This window comes from Oryx dammah, unplaced genomic scaffold, assembly GCF_014754425.2.
Source record: "Oryx dammah isolate SB20612 unplaced genomic scaffold, SCBI_Odam_1.1 HiC_scaffold_20, whole genome shotgun sequence".
Taxonomy (NCBI): Eukaryota; Metazoa; Chordata; class Mammalia; order Artiodactyla; family Bovidae; genus Oryx; species Oryx dammah.
This window is the reverse complement of record NW_024070204.1, coordinates 33023046-33047637: the sequence shown is the minus strand read 5'-3', so window position 1 is coordinate 33047637 and position 24592 is coordinate 33023046. Positions and strand designations below refer to the sequence as shown.

Genomic DNA, 24592 nt, shown 5'->3' with positions numbered 1-24592 from the left:
AACTTTTTTGGTAACTCCCTGACCCCTTTCTTTCACCTGCTCTCCTGCTAGTATCTAGCAGAGATGCTTGAAATATGTGTCCAATGGAAGAGAATCGCTCGACTTTCATGTTACAACAAGTCATGTTCAATTTTGCATTGCAATTTTACACTAATGGCTGGCTGAATTGATTAATCAATACATATAGCTTGCTGTCATGTCTAAATCTACCATTCAATGTTTCTCATATCTTATCGAATTTGATTGTGTTGGATATAGTTTCATATTTTTAACATTTATACTGAAGTCAGAATAGTTTTCAGATTTTAAGGTCTTATATTCTATTGTGGCCTCAGGTATAGAAGTATTAAAAGTATGAAGTATGAAGTATGAAGTATGAAAAGCCCAAATGAATTTTTTGGCCAACCCAGTAATGATGATGATATTTTTGATGATAATAATAATCTGGTGGGTATGCAAACTCTTGGAATGTTACATGAGTTAGTCAAAATCAAAGAGAAATGAACAAAGGCATATATTGGTAAAAGGCAGTTCTTATCCAAAGCTTTTACAATTGCAAGGACCTTTAGTGAAGAATATGCTCAATAACAGCTGATTTGCTAGATGAGAAAAGTGAAGCCCAGAGAGCTTAAGGATATTGTCCAAGATCACACAGGGAGTTAACAGGAGGACTGTTGAAGATTTTGACCCCTGCCTCCTCCTCTCCAGACTCCTCTGTACTGCCGCCTTGTACTCAGTTGCTCAGTCTTGTTTGACTCTTTGTGACCCCATGGACTGTAGCCCACCAGGCTCCTCTGTCCATGGAATTTTCCAGGCAAGAATACTGGAGTGGGTTGGGCATTTCCTTCTACAGGGGATCTTCCCGACCCAGGGATTGAACCTGAGTCTCTTGTGTCTCCTGCATTGGCAGGCAGATTCTTAATCACTAGTACCATGTGGGTGAATATTAAACTCTGCACTTTGGGAATACATTAAAGAAACAGGGGATGGGGGTGGAGCCTAAGACTAATTACACAAGAAATTGATCAATGTTACCGTGATATGGTGCCACATACACTTTTTTAAAAAGACCTCAGTAATTACCTCTATAAGATGCTCCTGCCTATTGAATGGCAGGGGTTCAAGAGGATTTTCTGGAATTTTGATATCTTCATCTCCTATAAACCACAGGCCAGCCTACACGACAAACAAAAATAAGAATCATTAAAGTTATGCTGAGATGTAATTGCTGCCCTCAGAGCCACAGAGGTTGAATTGATCTTTGCAAGATGTCTAGAGCAGAGGTCCACAAAGTAAGGTGCAGAAACCATGGGGGTGCTGAAGCAAATTCTAGAAATTCCATTCACATGTATGAGATCTCATTCTTTTGTAATAACTGTTTTAAATTGAAAATGTATAGAATGCATTAGTGCAATAGTACACACGAATGACTAGTAAATGAAAACCCACAGGCCAGGGCGCCAGCTATACTATGACTATGCTGTAACTGTTGGAGTGTGCAATGAAGCTGGGAGGTCCTCACCCTGGATGTGGATTGCACAGCAATATCATGGCTCAGACAATGAAGAATTCACCTACAATGCAGGAGACCTGGGTTCGATCCCTGGGTGGGGAAGAGCCTCTGGAGGAGGGCATGGCAACCCACTCCAGTATTCTTGCCTGGAGAATCCTATGAACCGAGGAGCCCGGCAAGCTACAGTCCATGGGGCTGCAAAGAGTTGGACACGACTGAGGGACTAAGCACACTCTGCTGGTGTCTGTGTCCTCCATCACATTGCACGTGTCCTGTCCATGTTTATATATGTCTTGGAGCCTAGTGTCCTGCTGGGGCATGTTGTTGGTGCTGGAAATCTTGGCTGAGTGAGTGACTGACTGCCTCAAGAGCTCAAGGACCGATTTTGAAAAGACAGCACTTGTCCTCAGCCCTTGTCTGACACTAATTACCAAACCCCTTGATTGCCATCTGGAGATGCCTTGCCCCTCTCCCCCTTTCCCCCACCCTACTGCTCCCATGCTGGTGTAGAGCCCTATTGCCTCCATCATGAGCTGCTCCAGCAGTCTTTGAGCTGTCTTCATTTCCAGTCTCCCTCTTGTTTGTTTCAACTCAGACCATTTGACCATATCAATTTCCCCTAAACTTCACTCTTGTCATGTCAGCCTCTACTCAGAACCATTTCCTTTTCTTGCTGTTTTGCTCACATCATTCCTCCTCCAGGTGATTATGTGTCCACCAATGTCAACATGCTTATCTCTCCAGATCCAGCTTAAATTACACCTCCTCAGAGAGGTCCTTTCATCTTTGTTCTCTCCTCTAAACTCCAATTTGACTTGTTTGTATCACACATTTGGGCATTCAGTACATTTGGGGTTGCCTCATTCATATTTGCTATTAAACATCAGGTATTAATTCCTTGGGTTCAAAGAATGTGTCTTGCCAAGCTTCCAAATGGCAAGTAGTTCCTTTTGTTCCTAGGTCTTGCTCCCTTGCTGTCTTCCACACTGACAACCTACCCTTGGCATTGCCTACTGCCAAGAACCACTGGCAGGTCTAACCTGACTCTGGCCTATGCTCTGGGCCTTCTTTCCTTCCGAGAATTACCTGTGCTAGGAGAGAAAGCTGGAGTGGTGCTGGGTAGCTTATAAGAGGATGCAGCCTCCACAGGTGGAGACTGAGTTTTCATTTAGAACAGAGGAGTGCTGGGTGGGAGATTCTGGCCATGCATAAGCGTGTGAGGGAGAAGATCCAGGAGAAGGTAGGGTCCAGCATGGGCTCAAGTTTTGAATATAAGTGCTTTGCTTTACCCAGTGGCTAAACTGTTGACAGTAAGCATCACTTCATGGGGGCTTCCCTGGTGGCTTAGATGGTAAAGGAACAGCCTGTAATGTGAGAGACTCGAGTTCAATCCCTGGGTCAGGAAGATCCCCTGGAGAAGGGTATGGCAACCCACTTCAGTATTCTTGCTTGGAGAATTCCATGGACAGAGGAGCCTGGTGGGTTACAGTCCATGGGGTCAAAAAGAGTCAGACATGACTGAGTAACTAACACTTTCACCTTCACTTCACCACTCCATGGAGAATAGAGAGATAGAAGCACAGTTAACATTCATGCTTTGGGACATGATGGAGTGACAAAGCTCAGAATTATCCCCCCTGCCTAAAAAAATAAGAAAAATGACATATATATATATATACACACATGTATACATATATATAACACAATTATTTCAGACATTGGACAACAGGCAACACAGGATGGTGATTCCTGCAATAAGGAGAACAATGAGGAGCCCAACTATGGTTCAGGCTACAGAGCCAGGGGTGGCATCTGAATTGAACTGGGATGTCCTGCTGGGCTGAGAAGATAGACTTGGATTTGAGAGAAGGGTAGGTTCACTGGTAGCTCAGTTGGTAAAGAAGCTGCCTGCAGTGTAGGAGACCTGGGTTCCATCCCTAGGTTGGGAAGATCCCCTGGAGAAGGAAATGGCAACTCACTCCAGTATTCTTGCCTGGAGAATCCTATGGACAGAGGAACCTGGTGTGCTACAGTCCATGGGGACACAAGAGTCAGACACGATTTAGCAACTGCCACCAAACAACCGCCACCATCATGACTATTGGGCTTCTCTGGTGTCTCAGACAGTAAAGAATCTGCCTGCAATGCAAGAGACCTGGGATCTATTCTTGGGTTGGGAAGACCCCTGGGAGAAGGGAATGGCAACCCACTCCAGCATTATTGCCTGGAGAATTCCATGGACAGAGTACCCTGGCAGGCTGCAGTCCATGGATGGGGTTGCAGGGTCAGAGACGACTGAGCCACTGACAACACTAACCACTATGATGACTATTAATAGAATTTCCAGGGCAAAACACTAGAGGTGCACAGAAAGAGAAGGTGAGCCCTAGAGATGTGCAGAAAGATCTCCCCAAGTCTTGGCTGAGAGCTGACTTGTGCAGATGTGTATGGAAAATACCAGAAGTGGGAGAAAGAATCACAGGAAGGGAGTAAGCTTAACAATTCCTAAAATTTACATAGGGCTGGGACTATATTACTACCAGGGAAAACGTGACCACCAGGCAGGGAAGGACCTTCTGATGCACAAGGTATTGGGTAGTGTCCCCAGGAGGATATTGCCTGAGTAGTGGGGCCAGAATGTTGTTATTTAGTGGTTCAGTTGTGTCTGACTCTTTTGCAACCCCATGGACTATATAGCCTGCCAGGATCCTCTGTCGATGGGATTCTCCAGGCAAGAATACTGGAGTGAGTAGCCATATCATCCTCCAAGGGATCTTCCCAACCCAGGGATCAAACCTGTGTCTCCTACATTGGCAGGCAGATTCTTTATCGCTGAGCCACCTGGGAAACCAGGGCCCAATTAGCCCTATGATAAAAGGCTGTTTTAGACCCACCTTACCAATTTTAATGTAACTTTGAAAGGTTAAAACTGATCACGCATAACATTATTGCATGCCCAATAATATTTAAAGGCATATAAAATTGGGCGCTCAGCCGTGTAAAATTTGTAACATGTGGCATTCCATACAAAGGAATTCAAAGAAGCCAGAAAATATAACCCATAGTCAGAAGAAACATCAAGCAATAGGAACAAACACAGCAATACATAGATAACAGAATGAACAGACAAGGATGTTCATTTAGCTCTTTTAAATAAATTTCATTTGTTCAAGGAGATAGAGGGGGAAAATGCATATGATGAAGGGAGAAATGAAGGATATAAAAAAGATCCAACTTAAACTTCAAGAAATAAAAACACACGGGATTGTATTAATCACAGATTTGGTGCTACAAAGGGAATGGTCAGTGAATGGGAAAAATAGAGCAGTAGAAATGAATACAAAATAGAATCAGAGAGAAAAAAATTGAAAAAATGAAACCAGGATCAGCAACTTTGGGACACACATGTGACTGGATTTTGAAAATGGTAGTGGGGGGAGTATGAAGAAGAAAAAACTTGTGAAAAATTTCCAAATTTGACAAAAACTACAAACCCACAGATTCAAGAAGCTCAGTGAACGCCAAGCAAAATAAATGTGAAGAAAACCACACTGAGGGACACAATAATCAAACTGCTGAAAACCAGCAATAAAGAGGAAATGTTAAAAGAAGGATTCATTTTCATCCCCAATTTCTCTACTGTCATTCCGTATCCAGTTGTTTTAACACATAGGAATTTCCCCTGAGTCTTAAAACCAAGAATACATTCAGTCACATGAAAAAATATAATAGATGTATTTTAAAAATTAGGAAGCTGTTTCAAAGCATTTCACACAACAAGAGTGCCACAGAAGAAAGAACTTAGAGAAACTTGTACTTTTTAAAAAGTCGCCCAAGAAAATTTTGCTATGTGAAATGGTACACGTGAACTTTAGGGTTGGGTTTAAATTGATCAAGCAGGGTTCAGTCAACCACATCCTGCCCTGCTGGATAATCAGGGGCTTTCTCCTTGAAATGTGGAAATGTCCCTTTGTATTCTCTTGATAAAATGTGGTCAAGGAATTTGAGGTTTACTTTTCCTTAGAGAGTAAGTGCTGTGCTGTTTGGATCCTAGAACATCTGACTCATTAAGCCTGTGATAACGTGCATCCTCACTGACAGAAGGTGAGTCGAGAGAGTTCACCATCAAAGAATTCAGCGTGAGTGTGACTACACACCCACGCATGACAGAGGCCAGCATGTCACAGCTGCCTGAGGGCTGGGAGCAGAGGCAAGGCACTTTCACGCTCGCGTGGCTCAGCCCGGGTACACAGTCAGAGCCGCTTCACAAGCCCTGTGTCTTATTCCATTTTAGAAGCTGGGGAAGTCAACACATTCTCAAGTGGCGGTTGTGGTGAATGTGCAATTAGTCAAGAAAAAAAAAACACAACAAAATAAAAAGCAGAGTAAAGAGCCTCTTCACCACCCCCCCTCACCCACAGAGAACTTCATTTCAGCAAAGCAATTGTACTATTTGGCTATCTAAGGTGACATTTTCCACAAATCATAACATATTGCTGAAGGAGCTGTTTTGACATTCCCATAAAAGAATGCTGTGTCTGGTGTGATCTGGCAAGTGCTGGGAATACGTAAGTCAAGCAGGGCTCTCCAATGGCTTCTTTGTCATGGGCTTTCTGAGGAGTGGACACTGGGTGGGCAAGGGGAGAGGGAAGCTCAGAAATCAACTGCTCCCCAAACCCAGGTGGTGCTCTGATATGTATATTTGAGTTTCTGTTTCATGCAGCAGTCAACTTTCTCTAAGAAATTCACACCTTTGGTGAAGGAGCTTTCTGGTTTTGCTCAGCACTTGCTGGTACAAATTACCAACACTTTATGTTCATCTCACGTTTGTGCAAAAAGATGTTTAACTCGATATCCTGTGTTCACTGGCACATACTGCAAAGAGTGAAGGTTGGTACTTTCGTGACTGCACACTTGTTAAAATCTTAAGCCAACAAGTTTTGCTCTGCTGTTTGTGTTTTTACACAAAATCATCTTTAGAAGTTGTTAAGTCCAGGTCCAGGACAGTGAAAGAATTCACAAATTGCTCTGCTTGGGAAGTAAGTCAGCCCAGGCAGTTACGTGTCTTTCTTCATCAGCCTTGAAGAACCTCTTCAATGTGTCAGTGCTGTTTCCTCTGGCTCAGCTGTCTGAGTGTGGGAATGTCACAGTTGTCTATGAGCATGGCATCCATTAATTGAGGAAGAAAAGAGAAGCAAGAAGAGATGTGATCTTTCAATGGTGAAATACACAGGAGATACAGGCACAGAGAGATTATCACCTGATTCAAAATCAGCACCTTATGAACCTTTCGTGTCTACCAGCTTTGTGAAGTGGTGGGCACTAAGGTAAATTTCTTTGCTGTTTTTCAGTTGCTCAGCTGTGTCTGACTCTTTTGCCATCCCATGAACTGTAACCCGCTAGGCTCTTCTGTCCATGGGATTTCCAGGCAAGAATACTGGAGTGGGTTGCCATTTCCTTCTCCAGGGGATCTTCCTGATTCAGGGATTGAACCCCGTGTCTCCTGCATTGGTAGGCAGATTCTTCGCCACTTTAGGGAAACCTTGAATTCCATTAGCAGACACAAACTAAGTCACTTACACCCTTCTTAGTTATGGTGTTTCATTCTAACTCACTCTCTTCTTACTCAAACTTCTCAAAAGATGAATCGACTGTCTTATCTTCACTTCCTAAAGAACAATTTATTCCATCAGTCCTCTGCAATCTAGATTCTGTACTCTCTTCAAATTGTTCTGGTGAGGGTCACAGTTACATCCTATCTGCAAATCCATTGGCCAGGTACCATGTTGCTGGATTATCCATCACTTTACACACTTCCCTCGGACGATCTCATCCATTCATAACTTCAACATTTGCCTACATGATAGTGACTGACTTCAGCATCTGCCATATCAGATGGGACATTTCTGCCTGCATTTCCCACAGACATTTCAAAGTCAACTTGTCAAAAACCATCTCATCATTCAGCATGCTCATGATCAAAGGGAAAAAAAACACAAACCTGTCCTTTCCCTGTCTGTGTTTACTGTAACTGTTGTTGTGGCTTGCAAAATATTGGGTATTGGGCATTGGGCTGATTAAAATCTCTGCAGGCGAGTCTGATAAAAAGCCAAGGTTAAGAACTTGGGAGGAGGACAATGATGTTTGCTGTGATTTCTTTAAGAGCCCTTAGCTCTGCAAGCAGTTTGGACTTTTTCAGACCCTCCTTTTCCCAGGGGGTGAAGTGGGGTGTAGGTGGGAGCAGACTTCTGCCTAGGACCTGGGCAGTACCTGTGCTGCCTCTGGGCGCCTAAACATGGGCCATGAGACCTGGCATGGTGAGATCAGGGAGTAATACACTTCTTAGGTCAAAAGTACTCTGATAGGATTAATGCCACCAGGGGCCGGGAGTGACCTGCTTATACTGTTCATAAGTGACAGTGCCCAGCTGCTCCGCATCCAGGGCCTTGAACCTCTGCAGGGTCTCCAGAAGCTCCTCCTCCAGGGGGATGGGCCAAGGCAGCGCTACTACTAACAAGAATTTCCGCCAGTCCACGGACTCCGAGTTTGTTACCAACAAAGATGCTAACTCCTGCAACTAGAAGAAAACAGGAAATGCCATTGGGATATTTGTATGATTCTCTTGTGACATTCCACCTGCTTGCATTTCATAGTGAGAGGTTCTGGCAAAGGAAGCAAAATTTTTAGCTTGGTTAATACAGTCAGAGCTGACTTGCTCCCTCAGGTTCTACCAAGCAATCCATGCCAGACAGAACCTAGAGAGTGTTTCCATTTTTGCTTCCTTGACATTTGTGGGTTTTGCTTACTGTTATACAAGGAATTGGATTTCCCAGGTGGCACTAGTGGTAAAGAAACCGCCTGCCGATGCAGGAGACGCAAGAGATGTGGGTCTGATCCCTGGGTTGGGAAGACCCCTGGAGGAGGGCATGGCAACCCACTCCAGCGTTCTTACCTGGAAAATCCCATGGACAGAGGAACCTCGCAGGCTGCAGTTCATTGGGTCACAAAGAGTCAGACACGATTGAAGTGACTTAGCACACACGCATACACACAAGGAATTAACGTTTGTGACCACAGTACACTTTGTACCTTTCCAACAGAGGAGGAATAAAGATGATATAATTGTGGGAGGGCTCGACAGCTTGTAGGGAAATAGTCTTTAACTATCTTGTTTTCTTAAGGAGCAGAATACGATTAAAGCAAGCCTGAATCATCTACTGTTACTCGTTAGGATCACTCCATCTGGTAATAATAGGTACAAACTCATTGGCTGACCCTCACAGTCTCTGTAAGGTTTCACTGACTGTGAACATCATCACTTGTTTTCAAATACTGTGTATGAACATACTACGTGTCTTAACTTGAAGTTCTTTCATTTGTTTATTTGAGTTTATCAGCTGCCTACAATGCAGGAGACCTGGGTTTGATTCCTGGATTGAGAAGATCCCCTGGAGAAGGCAATGGCAACCCACTGCAGTACTCTTGCCTGGAAAATCTCATGGACAGAGAAGCCTGGTAGGCTACCATCCATGGGGTCACAAAGAGTCGGACACAACTGAGTGACTTCAGTTTCTGCTAAATGTCAGATACTGTGAATGGACTGGTTATTTTAAAACTATTGACTTATCAATCAAAGAAGAGAATTCTCAAGGCTTGAAACCCAAACAAAATTGAAGCTTACTTCCGGTTGAGTGAGGTTCATCCAACTAGTAGGAAAGTTGTTTGTTCCAAGGTTCAGAGTTACCAAATCCAGCAGAATGTCAGCAAATGCTTTATTTCCTATTATACCTACAATACAAGGATAAACATTTTTTGGTGTTATTATATGATCTGTTTATTTTGATAAAAATGGAATAAATAATGAATACTTGTATAATCATTTAAAACTTCAACCTATAGAGAAACATTAGACATTTTTGAAAATACAAAAATATTAATCAATTTCCTGATTCTCTTTCATGGTTGTTTCTCATCTAAGTCAATGTGTCTTTTTTGGCTTAGTAATAACTCATTCCAGACTGGGTAAAATACTGAGACTTTATATTTTGGTTTGGAGTCTTCTTTGACCTTTTATTCAGAATAGGTTGATTGAATTAAAAATAATTCATTATTCCTATTATTTATATTATTAAAATGAATACTATTATTGTTTACAGTAATATTCCTGTTATTCAGTAGGGCACTAGAGTACAACATTTTGGCAAATATGGGATAAAGATGTTTCAAACGCATGCATATCACCACTGTGATCAAAATAACACATTTATCCTCATTTTGCTTTTTTTAGATCAGAATATATTTGTTTGGGTTAAATTTAGGGATATTTGAATTACTAAATTACTGGGTTAGAAGTGCTAATTTAGTTATCTAATTGGCTCAAACATTCTGATATATTTTATAAAAGGTCACTTTGAAATTTTTGAAGGCTTTTGCTCTTAAACATGAATCTACTTTACTATATTTGTTTAGTCTGTTGCTTATTTCAAATTGCATGCACATGCATTAAAAAAGAAGTAGAAAAGCAAAAATAAGTGTATCTGCTTAAAATATGTCTAACTCCCAGAGTAAAGGTACCTTCTAGAGCCAGGAGACACTCCTACATGTATTCAGGTAACTGTCAGGTCCAGAGTATACAGCTATTTTTCTTTGTTTAGGAATAAAAAGAGTGAAATAGGTATAGAGTCTCACATTTTTCTTCCTATATCTAAGTTTTTAGCATTTCTCAAGTCCAACATGAACTTTATTAATAATTTCCTCTAGCCTTGGGAAGATGTAGTAATCATTTAAAAATTTCAATGGTTCAAATAAAATACACAAGGTTCAGATCTGGAAGGTAATTTTCTGTGTAGCAAGAGCAGAATATTTCTTTCTTTGATGCGACTGGCCATTCAGCAGGTTGTTCAGAAACAAATTCTCTATCCTTTTTGACCAAACCTGAATATCCAGTTTTAAAGAAATGAGAATAACTTCCTCAGGTACTGGAATTTTTGGTAAAATGAGCTTTGTATGATACTACATTGGTTTTCAGATAAGTTAGAAATAAATCATTCATCTTCCTTAAAACGAAACCAGAAATAAACTCAACTGAAACCATGAAGAGGCTCAAAGTATTTAAAATTTCTGGTAGATTTGTGAAATAGTTCCACTGTCTCTAATACCTATGGCACAAGCAAAGTGTTCTAAGAAAATACTTTCAGTTCACATAAGGATTATTTATCTGGGGAATTTAGTGTGAAATGCAAAAACTATTGTGATCTTTGGCTTTGTTTCTTAAATGACCAAGGCATATAATAATGTGACTTTCACATATAATGCAGTAATGGAAATAGATAAGCTTACAAATTTTGTTTACAGATTAAAAAACCAATTGGCCCTAAGTTATTTATCTAATGCAGCCATCCATTATAATTATCCAGGAAAAACAGTTTATTGTAAGCCAGGCCTAAAGGCACTCTTGGTCATAATTATAGTCTGGTTACCCTTAGCAATAACTCTCAGAAAGATGACATCAAGATAGTATCATTGTTTAGAAGTATACACTTCACCCAAAGAGTGTGAAAGAATGTGTGAATATAGAACTAGAATTAGAAGGTTATAGGAAAACCAATCTTTAGATTTTTGCTTTGTATGTCTGGATGATGCCAAATGTCTTTTGTGTTTGATGTGAAGACTGGTGACTTTTATTTATTTTTTATTTATTTATTTATTTTTTGTTTGATATCTTTGGATTATTTATATCTTTTTTTTTCAATTTATTTTTTTATTTTACTTTACAATTCTGTATTGGTTTTGCCATACATTGATATGAATTTCAGGGTTTTGAAAACAGTTCTTTTTGCTAGGATCAATGATGAGGTCGATATTTATCACATTACTCGTCACTTTCACCAAGGCTTTCTGAGTTTGATGAGCAGTCTGAGTTAGGTCTTGTGTCCTCAGTTGAGGATGGTGTTCTTGTATTCCATAAATGAATGGCTTTCCTAGGGTCAAAGTTGTTAATGTCTGGAGAATTCAACTGAATTATCAGGAGATCCGTCATGTTGTCAGCCGTGACCTTGGCATGCATTTGGGACCTGATGAGCTTCATCTGACTAAAGCCGCGTCCTGCCTCAGCTGAACTTGCAGGAAGGCTCAGCACGAGGTCAATGAGTGTCAGGATGTTTGGATACTTGTGTAAATAAACAGAATTCACAAAATCCCAGGTCAGTTTGCGAATGTTCTGAAATCTAGGAGAAAAAAAATGAAAAATGTGAAAGATGGAGACTCCTAAGTTTTACCCCAATATTTATAAATCAACTAGGTTACTTATGCTTACCTAGAGTAGATCTCCAATTTCAGCATGCTCCATTCTGTGTCTACTTGGTCAGTTTTCACCTTGGCTGCCTCTAATACTGGTTCATAATGTGCAGTCAGGATGGCCACCTCTTTTTCTCCAAATTCTGCAATCGATATGCCAAAGAAAAAGTCACATATCTGACAGACACGTGTACAGACAATCAAAGAACAACAGAATCAGAGCCAGTGCTCCTGGGTTACCTTGATTTATTTTTGCCGGCCACAGTTTAAAGCTTCCAATCGTGGTTGCCTTCACCACATCTTGGTTGGCGTCTCTGAAACAGCCTCGCAGCCTCTTGATAAGATGTGTTAAAACAATGTTTCTCACGTCAGAAATGTTTCCCTTTCCTCTGAAGCAGTTACCATGAAAGTGTGTGACTGAATCCACCCCACGTTCTTTTGGCCCTGGTCTAGGAGGGGGAAAAAAAATTGCCCCAAGAGACAATTACATGTAAAAGCCTCTGACAAATGGTTTCCCAAGTAGCTGTCTGGTTTTGATAGACTCTCAGATCACCCCAGACTCCTCACCTTGTCTGATAAATTTGGAGCATTTCCAGTGTTGACTCTAAGGTGGCAAATATATCAGCAATTGAGGAATTTCTGTTCTGATTGACGTGGGACAGTATGCTAAGGACATTGATGACATCCACCAAGAAGTGGACAAATTTGACAATGTCTGCCTGGAGGAGAGACTCCAGGAGTTCTTTGGCTTTCTGATGACTGCTGTCGCTTCTGCTTTCTTCTGACTGCTACACAGGTTGGGAATAAAATAGTGGTTTATCTTTCTCAAAATTATCTCAAATTGCTCAATAAAAGTATTTTTTTTTAAATTCTGAAAATCTGAAATAGTACCATATTTCAAAATTACTTACTGACTGCAGCTGCTGGACAATTGCTGGATATCCCTTGAGAAAGTTCTGGAGGGCAGCCTGCAATCCCTGAAGCCACCTCTGGCCTCTGACTTGAGAGGGCATCACAGGTTGAAGGTGGAGGCCCTTGAAAGCAGTTACCAGAGCATTCCTGTGAGCAGGAGAATCGTGATAGAAGCGGTACATGCTATGAAGAAGGTCTTTCACACTGTTGTAGAGGGGAACGCTCCGGAACACCGCCTGGTAAGATAGTTCGAGGTGATGGGCAAAGCAGTAAACAGGCAGCACACCTGGCTGGATTTCCCTTAAAAGCAGGGCCACTGCGCTGCCATTTTCTCCCTCTGAACCCGGAGCTCCATCACTTCCGAAACCCACCAGTTTCTTTGCCCAGTCTTGGTTCGACAGTCGAAGTTGAAGATTTCTCTCTAGAGTTTTCTCGATGGCACGTTTTATCGCCAGGGGCTCCTTCTTCTCCACCGTCTGTACCCCGACGATTTGGCAGTGCACTCTCCCTGCGCGTGCAAACTGCACATATACGAGTTCAGCTTGCTCAACTGAACTGTCTGCAATCCCATCACTCAGGACGGAGAAGAACTGACTTTTTTCTAACTTCTCTCTTAGAGTTCTCCGTTCCACTTCAGCAATAAAGTAGGTAAAAGTTCTGGCCGATTTACTGGTTCTGAACACCGGGCCGATATCAACTCCCTTCATATCGTCCAGCGAACACATCCAGAGGAAGTCTTTGAGGGGACGTCCGGTCTTGGCGATGGCGTGGCAGGACCGGAACAGGTTCTCCACCCTGCCGAGGGTCACCTTGCTCATGGTCCTCACCATCAGCTCCGTGGTAGCTCTGCTCCCTGGAGAACCACTCGTGGCTTCCATGAGGGACGCCTTGGCGTGAGCCTCGCTCAGATGATGCGCATTGAGAAATTCAGTCCTGAAGTTATCCGTGCCATAAAAAAAACTGACCTGATTTCCCTTTGATGTCACTCCATGTTTACGACACAGGCCGCAGAACATAAGATTTAGTATCTCATCGTATGCAAGCCAAGGGTATTTTTTAAGCCAAATTTTCAAAAATTGATTGTTCCTCTTTGGGAGGTAATGGTCAAGCTTCCGAGGCCTTTTCTGCTTCTTGGTGAATCCGCTCACATTGTCTGGAGGGTCCCTGCCTTTAAAATAACTTCATGTTGTTATTTTAAGTAATTTCTGATGCCTACTGGCAATTTTAATTCCCGTCCCCCACTCCGAATTTAATATTTCTAGAACAATCCTAGGGAGGGCTTACCCCTTACTAGGCATTTTGGGTAGTGCTCCAAAGGCTTTGTATCATTTATTTGTCATCACCCAGTATCCCTATTTTATATAGTTAAGAAAGTGGGTCAGTTACTAGTACTGATAGCCAGTTTGTGGATTAAAAAACCTAAGGCACAGAGAGAGTAATTAACTTGTCCAGGGTCACAGTGGCCATCCACGGTGGAGTCGGGGTTAGCTAGCAGGTGGTCTTACCTAGCCCACCACTGTTACACACTTTATATTACAGGTTCCTCCTGTGGGCACAGGGTGCTATGGTCTCCTTCTCCCTAAAATCTGTTTCTCCAGGCAGGAGAGGGGCACAGTCTTTTGCTGTTCGTGCCTTCTCTAGGTGAAAACACAAGAATCACAGGACACGTAGGGCCTTGCCTCTGCAGGGTTTGTTTTGGGCACCTCTCCCCTCCCGCCTCAGCCCTACCTTCTCTGGCATTGGTTGGTTGTTACAAATAGGGGGTCTTAGTGGGAAGCTGTTGTGTAGCACAGGGAGTTCAGTTCAGTGCTCTGTGATGACCTAGAGGTGGGCTGAGTGAAGGGAGGGTGGGTGTGGAAGGGAGGCTCAAGAGGGAGGGGATATATGAATACTTATAGCTGGTTCACCTTACTGTACAGCAGAGACCAACACAACACTGTAAAACTATTACCCTCCAATTAAAAATAAAATTTAAAAATTTACTGATACTAAAAGAAGTTATACGGTTTACAGTCTACATTTAGATCTATAAAAAAAGGGAGAGGGGCATCCTTCCTAGATTATTTTGCAAAGGAGCTGTGCCTCATCTTTTTCCTTTCCCTTAAGGTCTAATTTCTGACACTCATTTATCTGCCAGAGAGAGGAATATGTATTTATCTGGACAGAAGGACAAAATAATTAAAATCACACAAAACTCCTAAAATACGTTTCTTCCTAAAGGCAGAGAGCCTAGACCAACATCTCTCTCTCCTCCTACAACTTCTGTGAAACTCCTGGTCATGAGATTACATTGTCCTATTTCACAGCACAATGAAACCTGGAACATGTGCTTGTGTGACTTGATACTAAAATGACTCATGTTGACACACACACTGAGTGTTAGGCTTTAGGGTCCCAGGCTTTCCCTCCTCAACAGACAGAATCACCCTTCTTCTGTGCTTTGTCACATGCCAGATGACTGCTAAGTACTAGGGAGATGTTTGAGAAAATAAATCTCCTTTCCTAATTGATCTTTTGGATCTCATGTCTCTTAACATCTTTAAATTGAAAACCTTTGCACTCGTGTCAGTCTGCTTCTGCCTCTAATTGGCCTCTAATTTATATTCTGCCTTTTAACCAATCCTTTTGCAGTTGTTGTTGTTAAAACAAATCCTTATTTATTTATTTATTTTTAGATCCCCGATTTTCCTGTTGTCATTTAAACCTAGTCTCCTTATAGCTGGGACCCACTGCCTCCACTATCTTTCGTGCAGATTGGGTAACTTTCAAGCTTCCCACACTAGACCCTCAGCTCCATGTTGGCTGCCTGCTCTACACACGTGAGAGTTGGTGAATACATGAACAGCTGCATGAAAAAAGCAGACTCTGGTTGTTGAATGAAAAGACTTTAACTTTCACTACTAATTTAGCTAGTTTTTATATCTTTAGCTTTCTGGCCAGATTTTCCAGAAATTCTATCTTAAATTCTAAGCACACACTTTATCACTGGCCTCATGTAATTCTCTGGCTTCATGAGACTACATTCCCCCTGAAGAGACACCTGGGACTGTGCCCACAGACTATTCTACCAGGTCCAAAGGCTTCTAGATTTATTACTGCATTTCTGTGACGTGACTCGAACGAGTGGAAGGAGTTTCCAGGCTGAGAGAAACACAGGGCTCCTGAATGCCACACTCCTTCTTGCCCTAATCTCTAGGACTTGCCACCTGCTTAGATATTCTTGTTAATAACATCAATCCTTTATTTTACCTTTTCTAAGAAGTGTGAAAGTGTTAGTCGCTCAGTTGTCTCTGATTCTTTTGACCCCATGGACTGAAGCCCACTAGGCTCCTCTGTCCGTGGAATTCTTCAGGCAAGAATACTGGAGTGGGTAGCCATTTCCTTCTCCACTTTTCTAAGAAAATTTTCTGTATTTCTTGATTTGAGTAAATGTCAGACTGATTTACTTTTCAGATCAAAATAGGGAGCTTACTTACCTGCAAAGTGTGGTGTCATAGTTCTAGAATTTTCTCAAAGACACTAAGCTTAGGAAAACCCACACAACTGTCTAGTACTCCTTCCAGGGCATCACCAGGTGCCCTTACTCTTACCTCTAGGTTAGCTGAGGCTTTCTAGAGAGACAGTAGTGTCTGCTGTTCTCAGACACAGTCTTATCCTCCCTCCAATCCAATCTCTACATCCTTTGGCTCTAAATGTTTTTAATAATTCTCTCCATTGTGGCCTTTGGCAGCCTGAGGCTTCACGTGGGCTTCCCAGGTGGTGCAGTGGTAAAAAAATCCGCCTGCCAGTGTAGGAAATAAGGGATGGGAAGATCCCCTGGAGGATAAAATGGCAACCCACTCCAGTATTCTTGCCTGGGAAATCCCTGGTGGGCTATGGCCCATGTGATTGCAAAGAGCCAGACAAGCCTGAATGACTGATCACACAATCTTAAGATTTCACAGCTTGACCACAAGCTCTCTGTGGCCCTCATTTCCTGGCTGGTCTGTTGCCCATTCCCTAAATAGGTCATGCAACTTCAAAATCTCAGTGTTGATTCCATTTTCTCCTGTTCCTAGAAGACTCTGCTCCTGCTTCTCTTCCTGGAAGCTTCTGTCCAGAAGTTTCCCATGGACTACACCCTTTGCTGACCCACACAGGAACAACAACTACTTCCTTCTTGGATTCTTGTAAAAACCACGGAGCTGGGTGATATAGCTCGGCCACTACAGCCTAAACTTTCTGAATTTGTGCCCCGTCTCTGAGACCAATCATTGACTCCCAGGGTCTCCAAGAGGACATTGAGAGGGACACTTGTCATTTTTTAGAACAAAGTTGCAGGCCTTGAAAAACTAAGCACTGCCTCTGTTGAAGAAGGAGTTGAAGGTACAGAATTTGCTGAATAGTGTTTTCTCTGGATAGCCTCTGAGCAAAATCAAAATAACTATGAACCGAATCTCTATAAGATATTACATCGAGTACTGATGAGCTTACAAAGAAAAGGAGTCCTTATGGCTTAAGTGGGGACATTGGAACATTGCTAAAGTGTTCTTCTAGCTTCAACAGACTCCAAATTGCTTGCATTGGAGAAAGACTCTCTTTCTGATATTCTTGGCACTTGATGTTTGGACAGGATGTAACTACCCAGAGCTCACTCGGTACATAGCTGAATGTTTTTGGTTTGGAGGCTTACAGTCCCCAGGGAGCTGCATACCTCGTGGTTCGGTTCCACCTGGTGTTGTGAATTTTCTTTTTTTTTTCTGGAATTGTTCTAAGATAACACTGTGTTCCTACGTGTTCTGTCACTTAGTCGTGTCTGATTCTGTGACCCAATGGACTGTAGCCTGCCAGGCTCCTCTGTCCATGAGATTCTCCAGGCAAGAAATCTGGAGTGGGTTGCCATACCCTTCTCCAGGGGATCTGGGGAGTTGAACCTGCGTCTCCTGTGTCTCTTGCATTGCATATGTATTCTTTACCCGGTGAACCACCAGGAAAGCTCTGCAGCTACCTCTTAGGGCATGTGTACCTTCAGGATACCGAGCTGACATTCTGCATAATAATAAGCAAAGTTTGTATCCATATTGCATAATGTTACATATTACATAAGAATATAACATTACTATAATTATATAATTAAGTGATAATGGCTTATATCACATCTGAATTACACATTCAGTGTGCCAGACACTTTTAAAGCACTTTACAAATATTAATTACTTTAATGCTCATAACAGTGAAATACCCCATTTTTCAGATGAGGAAAGTGTGACAAAAAGAGGTTAAATAATTTGCTCAAGATCATATTACAGTCATTTGACAAGAGGGGGAGTTGGAAAGAGCTGTCTGACTCTTCTTACCCATGGATGGGTCTTCTTCCTCATCCAGCCATGGGTAAGAAGTGAATTAATGTGGAGATGCTCGAGTAGGGGCCGACACATAGGGCTTGACACCATTCCAATATTGACTACTGTCATAATTCAGAAAATACCCACAAAATCCATTCTGTGCTGGGAGTATGCTCATGGGAATGATCCTTGGGACAGGCAGTGGAAAGAAGATCCTGAAGATTCAGGCTCTCTTACTGACTTAAGCTGCTCTTAAAATTTTAAGTATAGATCTTTGTTGGATCTTTGTTGGGTGGCAATAAAAATACTAGCATGACAAATCCTTTAATTACATTTTGCATAACTTTCTATGATTATCACATATAAGATCTTTTTTTTCTGGCATATTTGTGACAATCAACAAATGGTATTTTATGTCTAATTACTGCCTTTATCAAAAGAGATTTAGAAATATGACATAGGCAGAATTTGATGAGGAAAGCACGGCTGAATAAAAGCATGACAGTATATGACACACTTTCAATTTTCCGTTATCTTCAGTAAGCACTATCTTAATGACTTAATTTTCATGTGGATAACCAGTACTCAGTAAAAACTCTTTAAGCTTTAGTTCTTTCTATTAATATTTTGATACTAGTTATTCACAAGTATTTATTCAGTCACTTGTTTTAATGAAAGATTATCATTTCACTCAATAATTTTATTTATGTAGCATAATTAAAAGTAACAAAGTGTAACTTAATGACACTGAGAGCCCTTGTAAATTTGCTAAAATACTCTTACTACGGGCCTAGTAACATGATTGTTACATGCAAATATGTATGTTTTTTTCCTAGAAAAGATTAATCTATTCATCATATTTTAATATATTTTAGTGAGCTTGATGCATGCATCTTAGAAATCATAGGTTGCATTGGACTATATGAGATAGTATAAGAAAATGCTCACATTTCTTGGCTTAGATATAACAGCAATTTTCAAGTTGAAGCAGGAAGTTTTGTAGGAGTCCACATTTAGAAAGTTACTACTTTCAGCCAGTTGCTCTATATTTTCAAAATGGTTATCACTTCAATTAAGATGGTCTTTTGAAATTGTAGATTTTTAGGGTAAGTACCATGAGGGGTATCCTAAAAGATTTTCTAATTCTTGAAAGGAATACAAGAAAAACTTCAGGTAAAAGACATATCGATGTGTATCTATTAATAATCACAAGAATGAAGAAGAAAGACTTAAGTTAGAGGATGTTTTGGGGGTCAAAGGAACTGGGAGAAAGGGCAAGTGGTAATTAACTTCTAAGATGTCATCAGAGAACCTCTAATTCTGTGACTCTGGGATACAGGAAATAGAATGATTATTATTTTGTCTTACCTTTTATACATGAGCAAAATGACAACTATGAATATTATTTCTGTTGTAGACCACCCGACTCTACGCCAAGTGTTTCACATGAACTTAAAAAGTGTCATTTGTAACATATATTTTTTCAAATAGTATGACTGAGCTAATAACAAAGAAAGAGTTTAAACTTTTTGCTTATAGACCATAACTCATTTTGAACCATCGAGATCTCCAAATCCCATGCTATTATATAGCTGTGTCAATTCTGTGTCAATTACAACTGTTATTCTTAAATCTAGATAATTCTCCAGCACAGGTGGTGGAGGTGGTTCCACAGAAAGAGTTGGTCTCTGTATCTGTTTTCCTGCAGTTCACACAACTGGGGAAGGAGAAGCAGAGAAGTCCCTGACCTTTCCATGAGCATCTGTACTCAAGCCTCATAGCTCCATGGTTTCTGGTGACTGTTCCCCCAACTTTAAATATCCTCTGTATCCTTGCCATCTAGTCACTCTTTACTTCTTTCAGTTTCTCCCTCCAAGCTGTTTTTCTGCAGTTTTCCTGACCAACCTCTTTGCACATTGATTCTCCCTTGTTTGCATTCTTGAGCACTTTTTTTTTGTTTTGTTTTGATCAAGTTCAGATTTTGTTTTGGAAAGAACCTAAACAGAAGTTTATATTTTCTTCTTCTTTGGAAGCCTTTTCAAATTATGCTCTAAGTCTCTAGGGCAAGTGGTTTTCCTTATATATATATATATATATATATATATATATATATATACACACACACACATATTATATTGGAGGAGGAAATGGCACCCCACTCCAGTACTCTTGCCTGGAAAATCCCATGGACAGAGAAGCCTGGTAGACTACAGTCCATGGGATTGCAAAGAGTCAGACACAGCTGAGCGACATCACTTTCATATATTATATATAACTATCTCCTACCTCCTCTACCTCCCTTTCTTTCTTCTCCCTTCCTTCCTTTTCCTACCATACTTTGAGAACTATTGTATCCTACCATACTCTGAAAATAGACAGTGTATCAGTTGATATCTTTTTGGTTCAGTTTCTAGAGTTAATCTAAGACATACACATGTCAAGTTCTAACTGATATTTGTAATTTATTTATTTTTTTACTTTTTGGCCACTCCTTGCAGCAGGAGTGGACCAGGGATTGAACCAGCACCCCCTGTAGTGAAAGTGCAGAGTCTTAGCCACTGGACCACTAGGGAAGTCCCCGTAATTTATTTTTAAACTTTCAGTTGAAATGCAAACTCTTGACTTTGAGGTTGGATGCAAGAATGTTTTATGGCTATCGTCATAAATGTAAAGTCTCTTCTGAAAGGGACTATGAGTGGTTGATAATTTTCCACCTACTCAAATGTCTCCCAAAACTTTAAATTTTGACCTGCTTCCAGTAACCCTCATTTAGGATTAAAGCAAATTATATTTCATATTTGAATTTTTGTAGCCCTGTCTTATTTTATATATAAACAATTTTCTGGATAAAATGAAAAGTAAAAGCAACTTTGAAGAAGGAAATATGTAATAAAAAGACATTGTAAGCCCACACAATGGCAAAGAGGCTGGAATCTGCCTGACTGAAGGACTGAAGGGATTTCATGTGCTGGCTCTATAAAATTGAGATTTTTTTTTTTCTGTAGCTGCTGATGGCCATATTCTGGGGCCTTCTGCTCCCTGCTCAAAAGCTGCCAACCTGAGTTGCTGTCCTCTTATATCCTGGAGGTGTAGACCCACTCAAGCTGATTAGATGAGGTGACACTTCCCAGGGTAGGGGACTACCCAGGGATACAGTGGTTACATCTATTTCACCCACTGGGCTTAGCAAGGAAGTCTTTAGGCTTAAAGTAAAGCAATACTCTCTTGACTAATGAGATCTAATGTGGTTTTCTGGGGATACTGAACTTAAAAAAAATAAGTACAACCATTATGAAAGTAAAATTGTGTTAGTAATGGACAAAGATTAGCTGACTATTCTCTAGGGAAAAGCAAATGATTTTCCAGTAAGTAGGAGATGTTGGAAGACAAGCCTCTTTATGTGAGGCAACTTGGTTCAGTGAGAAGGGACAAGACCTTTGAACCTGAAGTGTCCTGAGGGCTATGTGACCATAGGCAAGTTCTCAACTGCTCTGTCACTCAGTATCCTGACCCATAAAACAGAGACGATGATCCTCCATGTTCTGTCTGAATTACACGTGCTGTCAGTTGATGGCACTCACTGCTGGATAACTATAAGTAGAAACATCCAAAACTTAAAAAAAACAAAAAAACACCTGTGTAGGTGTTACAGAGTCATAATAATAAAATGTGAAAGAAATCAAGAATTTGTGTGCAGAAAATAATGTGTCCACTTACATGTGAACAGATTAATTCATCAATTGATTAAGCAAGTATGTGTTCACAAAGGTTCTGCTCTTGGTCTACAAAACATTGAAGGAAAAGGCATATATAAATGGGAAATTCTCTACTCCTTGGTCTCCCTCCCTAGACTAGTTGGGAAAGATAGAAACATAGCTCATAATCCCAGTAAATTCCCAATGAAACTTAAATTTGAAGGATGCATGAAGGCTGCCTCTCAACTGCCAGGTGAAGTAATGCTCAAGTTTGCCAAATGGCTAGCCAGGGGCAGGGAGAGCAGGAGAGGAGAATTACCAGGGATGAGAGTCGCCGTACCACCAAAGTGTTAGACACTGTTTTGCTCTGTTTAATTCAGATCTATGTTGTATGAAGCAAATACTAGATAAACTAGAATAAAACAAGGGCTCATTTCAGCACCACACGACCCCAGAAGGCTGTTTTACTTGTGGACAGGTGATTGCCTTCCTGGTTAACCTCAAACTTTTTCTTTTTTTTTTGTCCTCTTTTCACAATAATCACTTTTCCTACCTTTGGGCGCTATATCTAAGAACTGATCCCGGAGGTTGTCAAGCTGCTCGATGGTCAGGGTACCGTTTTCCTCCTTTTCCACAGGTGGAGGGCGTACTGGAGGAGGTGGATCTGGAAAGACTTTGATATCGCCATTAATGAAGAAGTCTTCTTGGTCTAAATAAAGTTCATTCTGAATTTTGGTTGATGTTTCAATGTGATAGCGAGCTACCCCAGTTAGTTTTTCCACACTGAAAATAGAAACATGAATAGGTTTATCCTCATTGAAAATACTATCAGATTAATAGTGTTTTCTTCTTAGACATACACAAAGAGTTAACACATTAGAAAATACAGCTAAGTTAGAAAATTCAGTCTGCATGTTAAAAAATTCTAATTTATCCTCAAGTCCATTTGTACAAAAGCAGGGTAAAAATAAATAAATATAGATTAGAAGTAAAATACATGCTCATTACAGGGCTAATAGTCCCACATTTTATTTTATTTTTTTAGTCCCACGTTTTATACAAAACTGAACAAAAAGAGATTCCACTAAAATGATTTTATTAGTATTAGGCAGGATTATGTCAAGAGATATACTTCATTCTAAATATGGACCAGAACAAGGTTATATGACAGAAAAACCTGTAAAATATGACTATTAGCATAACACATTTATTTGGAATGAGGACAAGTTGTGTGTAAAGTGAATTAAAGTTGATAATGGATTTCAAGAAAAATGGCTTTTCTCCAACTTTATATCAAGGAGTTTGATGTTATCTAAGACCCATTTGACAGAATGGACTCTGACAAGATAGCCCGTTGAAATTGCTTTCCTATGTTTATGGAAAATAACGTTGTTGGTATTGTTTAGTTGTGTCTGACTCTTTTGTGACACAATGAACTGTAGCCCACCAGGGTCCTCTGTCCATGGGATTCTCCAGGCAAGAATACTGACGTGGGTTGCCACTACCTTCTACAGGGACTCTTTCTGACCTAGGCCCTGAACCCACATCTCCTGCATTGCGGGTGGATTCTTGACCACTGAGTCACCTGGGAAACCTGGTGAATAGTAATTCCCAGCTAAATCACATGGTATAAGCAGCCACAGTTTGGAGCGACTGTGGTGTGGTGGAAAGAACCATGGGAGCTGAGCTCTCATTGTACATCGTCTCCAGCTCTGGGTCCTTGAGTTAGTGACTTAAGCTCTCCAATTTCCTCATTTTTGCAAGGGAGCCCAAAACACATAACTCCATACCTTATGGTTATTAATGTGAAATCACATAGAGCATGGATTTAGGCTTTCCTATGGATTATAGTTCGGAGAAGGCAATGGCACCCCACTCCAGTACTTTTGCCTGGAAAATCCCATGGATGGAGGAGCCTGGTAGGCTGCAGTCCATGGGGTCGCTAGGAGTCGGACACAACTGAGCGACTTCACTTTCACTTTTCACTTTCATGCATTGGAGAAGGAAATGGTACCCACTCCAATGTTCTTGCCTGGAGAATCCCAGGGACAGGGAAGCCTAGTGGGCTGCCGTTGCACAGAGCTGGACACGACTGAAGCGACTTAGCAGCAGTAGCAGCAGCAGGGATTATAGTTATGGATCTAATTAAAGGCTACTTTAAAGGCCAGAGAAGTTTTATACAATAACTAAAATATCACTGTAATACAGAAAGAATCTTATATCTTGCAATAAAGATTGAACATGGCAGAAAAGTGCATATTTAATCTGCTTTTATATAACTCAGGAACACCATAATAAACAACAAGAAAATCGTATTAGTCACTTTCTTTCAAAAGACAATCTTGAATTTAATTCCAGTACACTGTATTAGTGAGGTATTTGTGAGTGCCCATATAGTAGGTATTATCTAGGTACTTTCTGCTTGATGGTGTTTGTAGGGTGGGGCAGAGAAGGGGCACTGGGTTAGGAGGGACGCCAATTGCATGCAGAGACCCAGCCAGAACCAGGTTATCAAAATAAGTGCGCCATCTAGTGGAACGTTATGAAGAGTACCCTCAAAAGGGTAGGGTGCAAAGAGTCGGACACGACTGAGAGACCGAACTGAATTGCACTGAACTGAAGGAGAAAGGCCAGGAGAATGAAAGTGGGATTCGAAGTTGAAAGAGATCCGATAGGTCTCCCTATTCATTTTTTTCTTGCCACTGGAGGATTTTTGCAAGAACCAAAACTAAGAGCATAGCTGAACAGTACTAGGTTTTCATTTCTTGTGGCCATATTCAGGTATCAGAGAGAGACATACACATACAATCCATCTGAGAAATATGCATCTGTCAGATAAAAATCAGCATTTA

The 24592-nt window shown here is 41.0% G+C and overlaps 1 protein-coding gene across 8 annotated transcripts in view; it reads right to left on the bottom strand.

Annotated features, from left to right (window-relative positions):
- SPEF2 (sperm flagellar 2) overlaps positions 1-24592 on the bottom strand; it is a 196945-nt gene that overhangs the window by 22386 nt on the left and 149967 nt on the right. For 3 of the 8 annotated variants that reach the window (XR_005724763.1, XR_005724760.1, XR_005724761.1), the window contains 7 exons: positions 22294-22523; positions 12721-13889; positions 12377-12594; positions 12050-12258; positions 11829-11952; positions 11321-11739; positions 11140-11196 (listed from right to left, as the gene is read on the bottom strand). Coding sequence is in view for 3 of the 8 variants with exons in the window: in XM_040262316.1 (XP_040118250.1) it covers positions 9296-9301; positions 11568-11739; positions 11829-11952; positions 12050-12258; positions 12377-12594; positions 12721-13889; positions 22294-22523 (2128 nt within the window). In the remaining 5 variants the exon portion in view is untranslated. Of the gene's footprint in view, positions 1-1083; positions 1177-7907; positions 8091-9194; positions 9302-11139; positions 11197-11320; positions 11740-11828; positions 11953-12049; positions 12259-12376; positions 12595-12720; positions 13890-22293; positions 22524-24592 lie in introns of those variants that run through there. The other 5 variants (XR_005724762.1, XM_040262317.1, XR_005724765.1 and 2 more) reach the window with 3 other exon arrangements.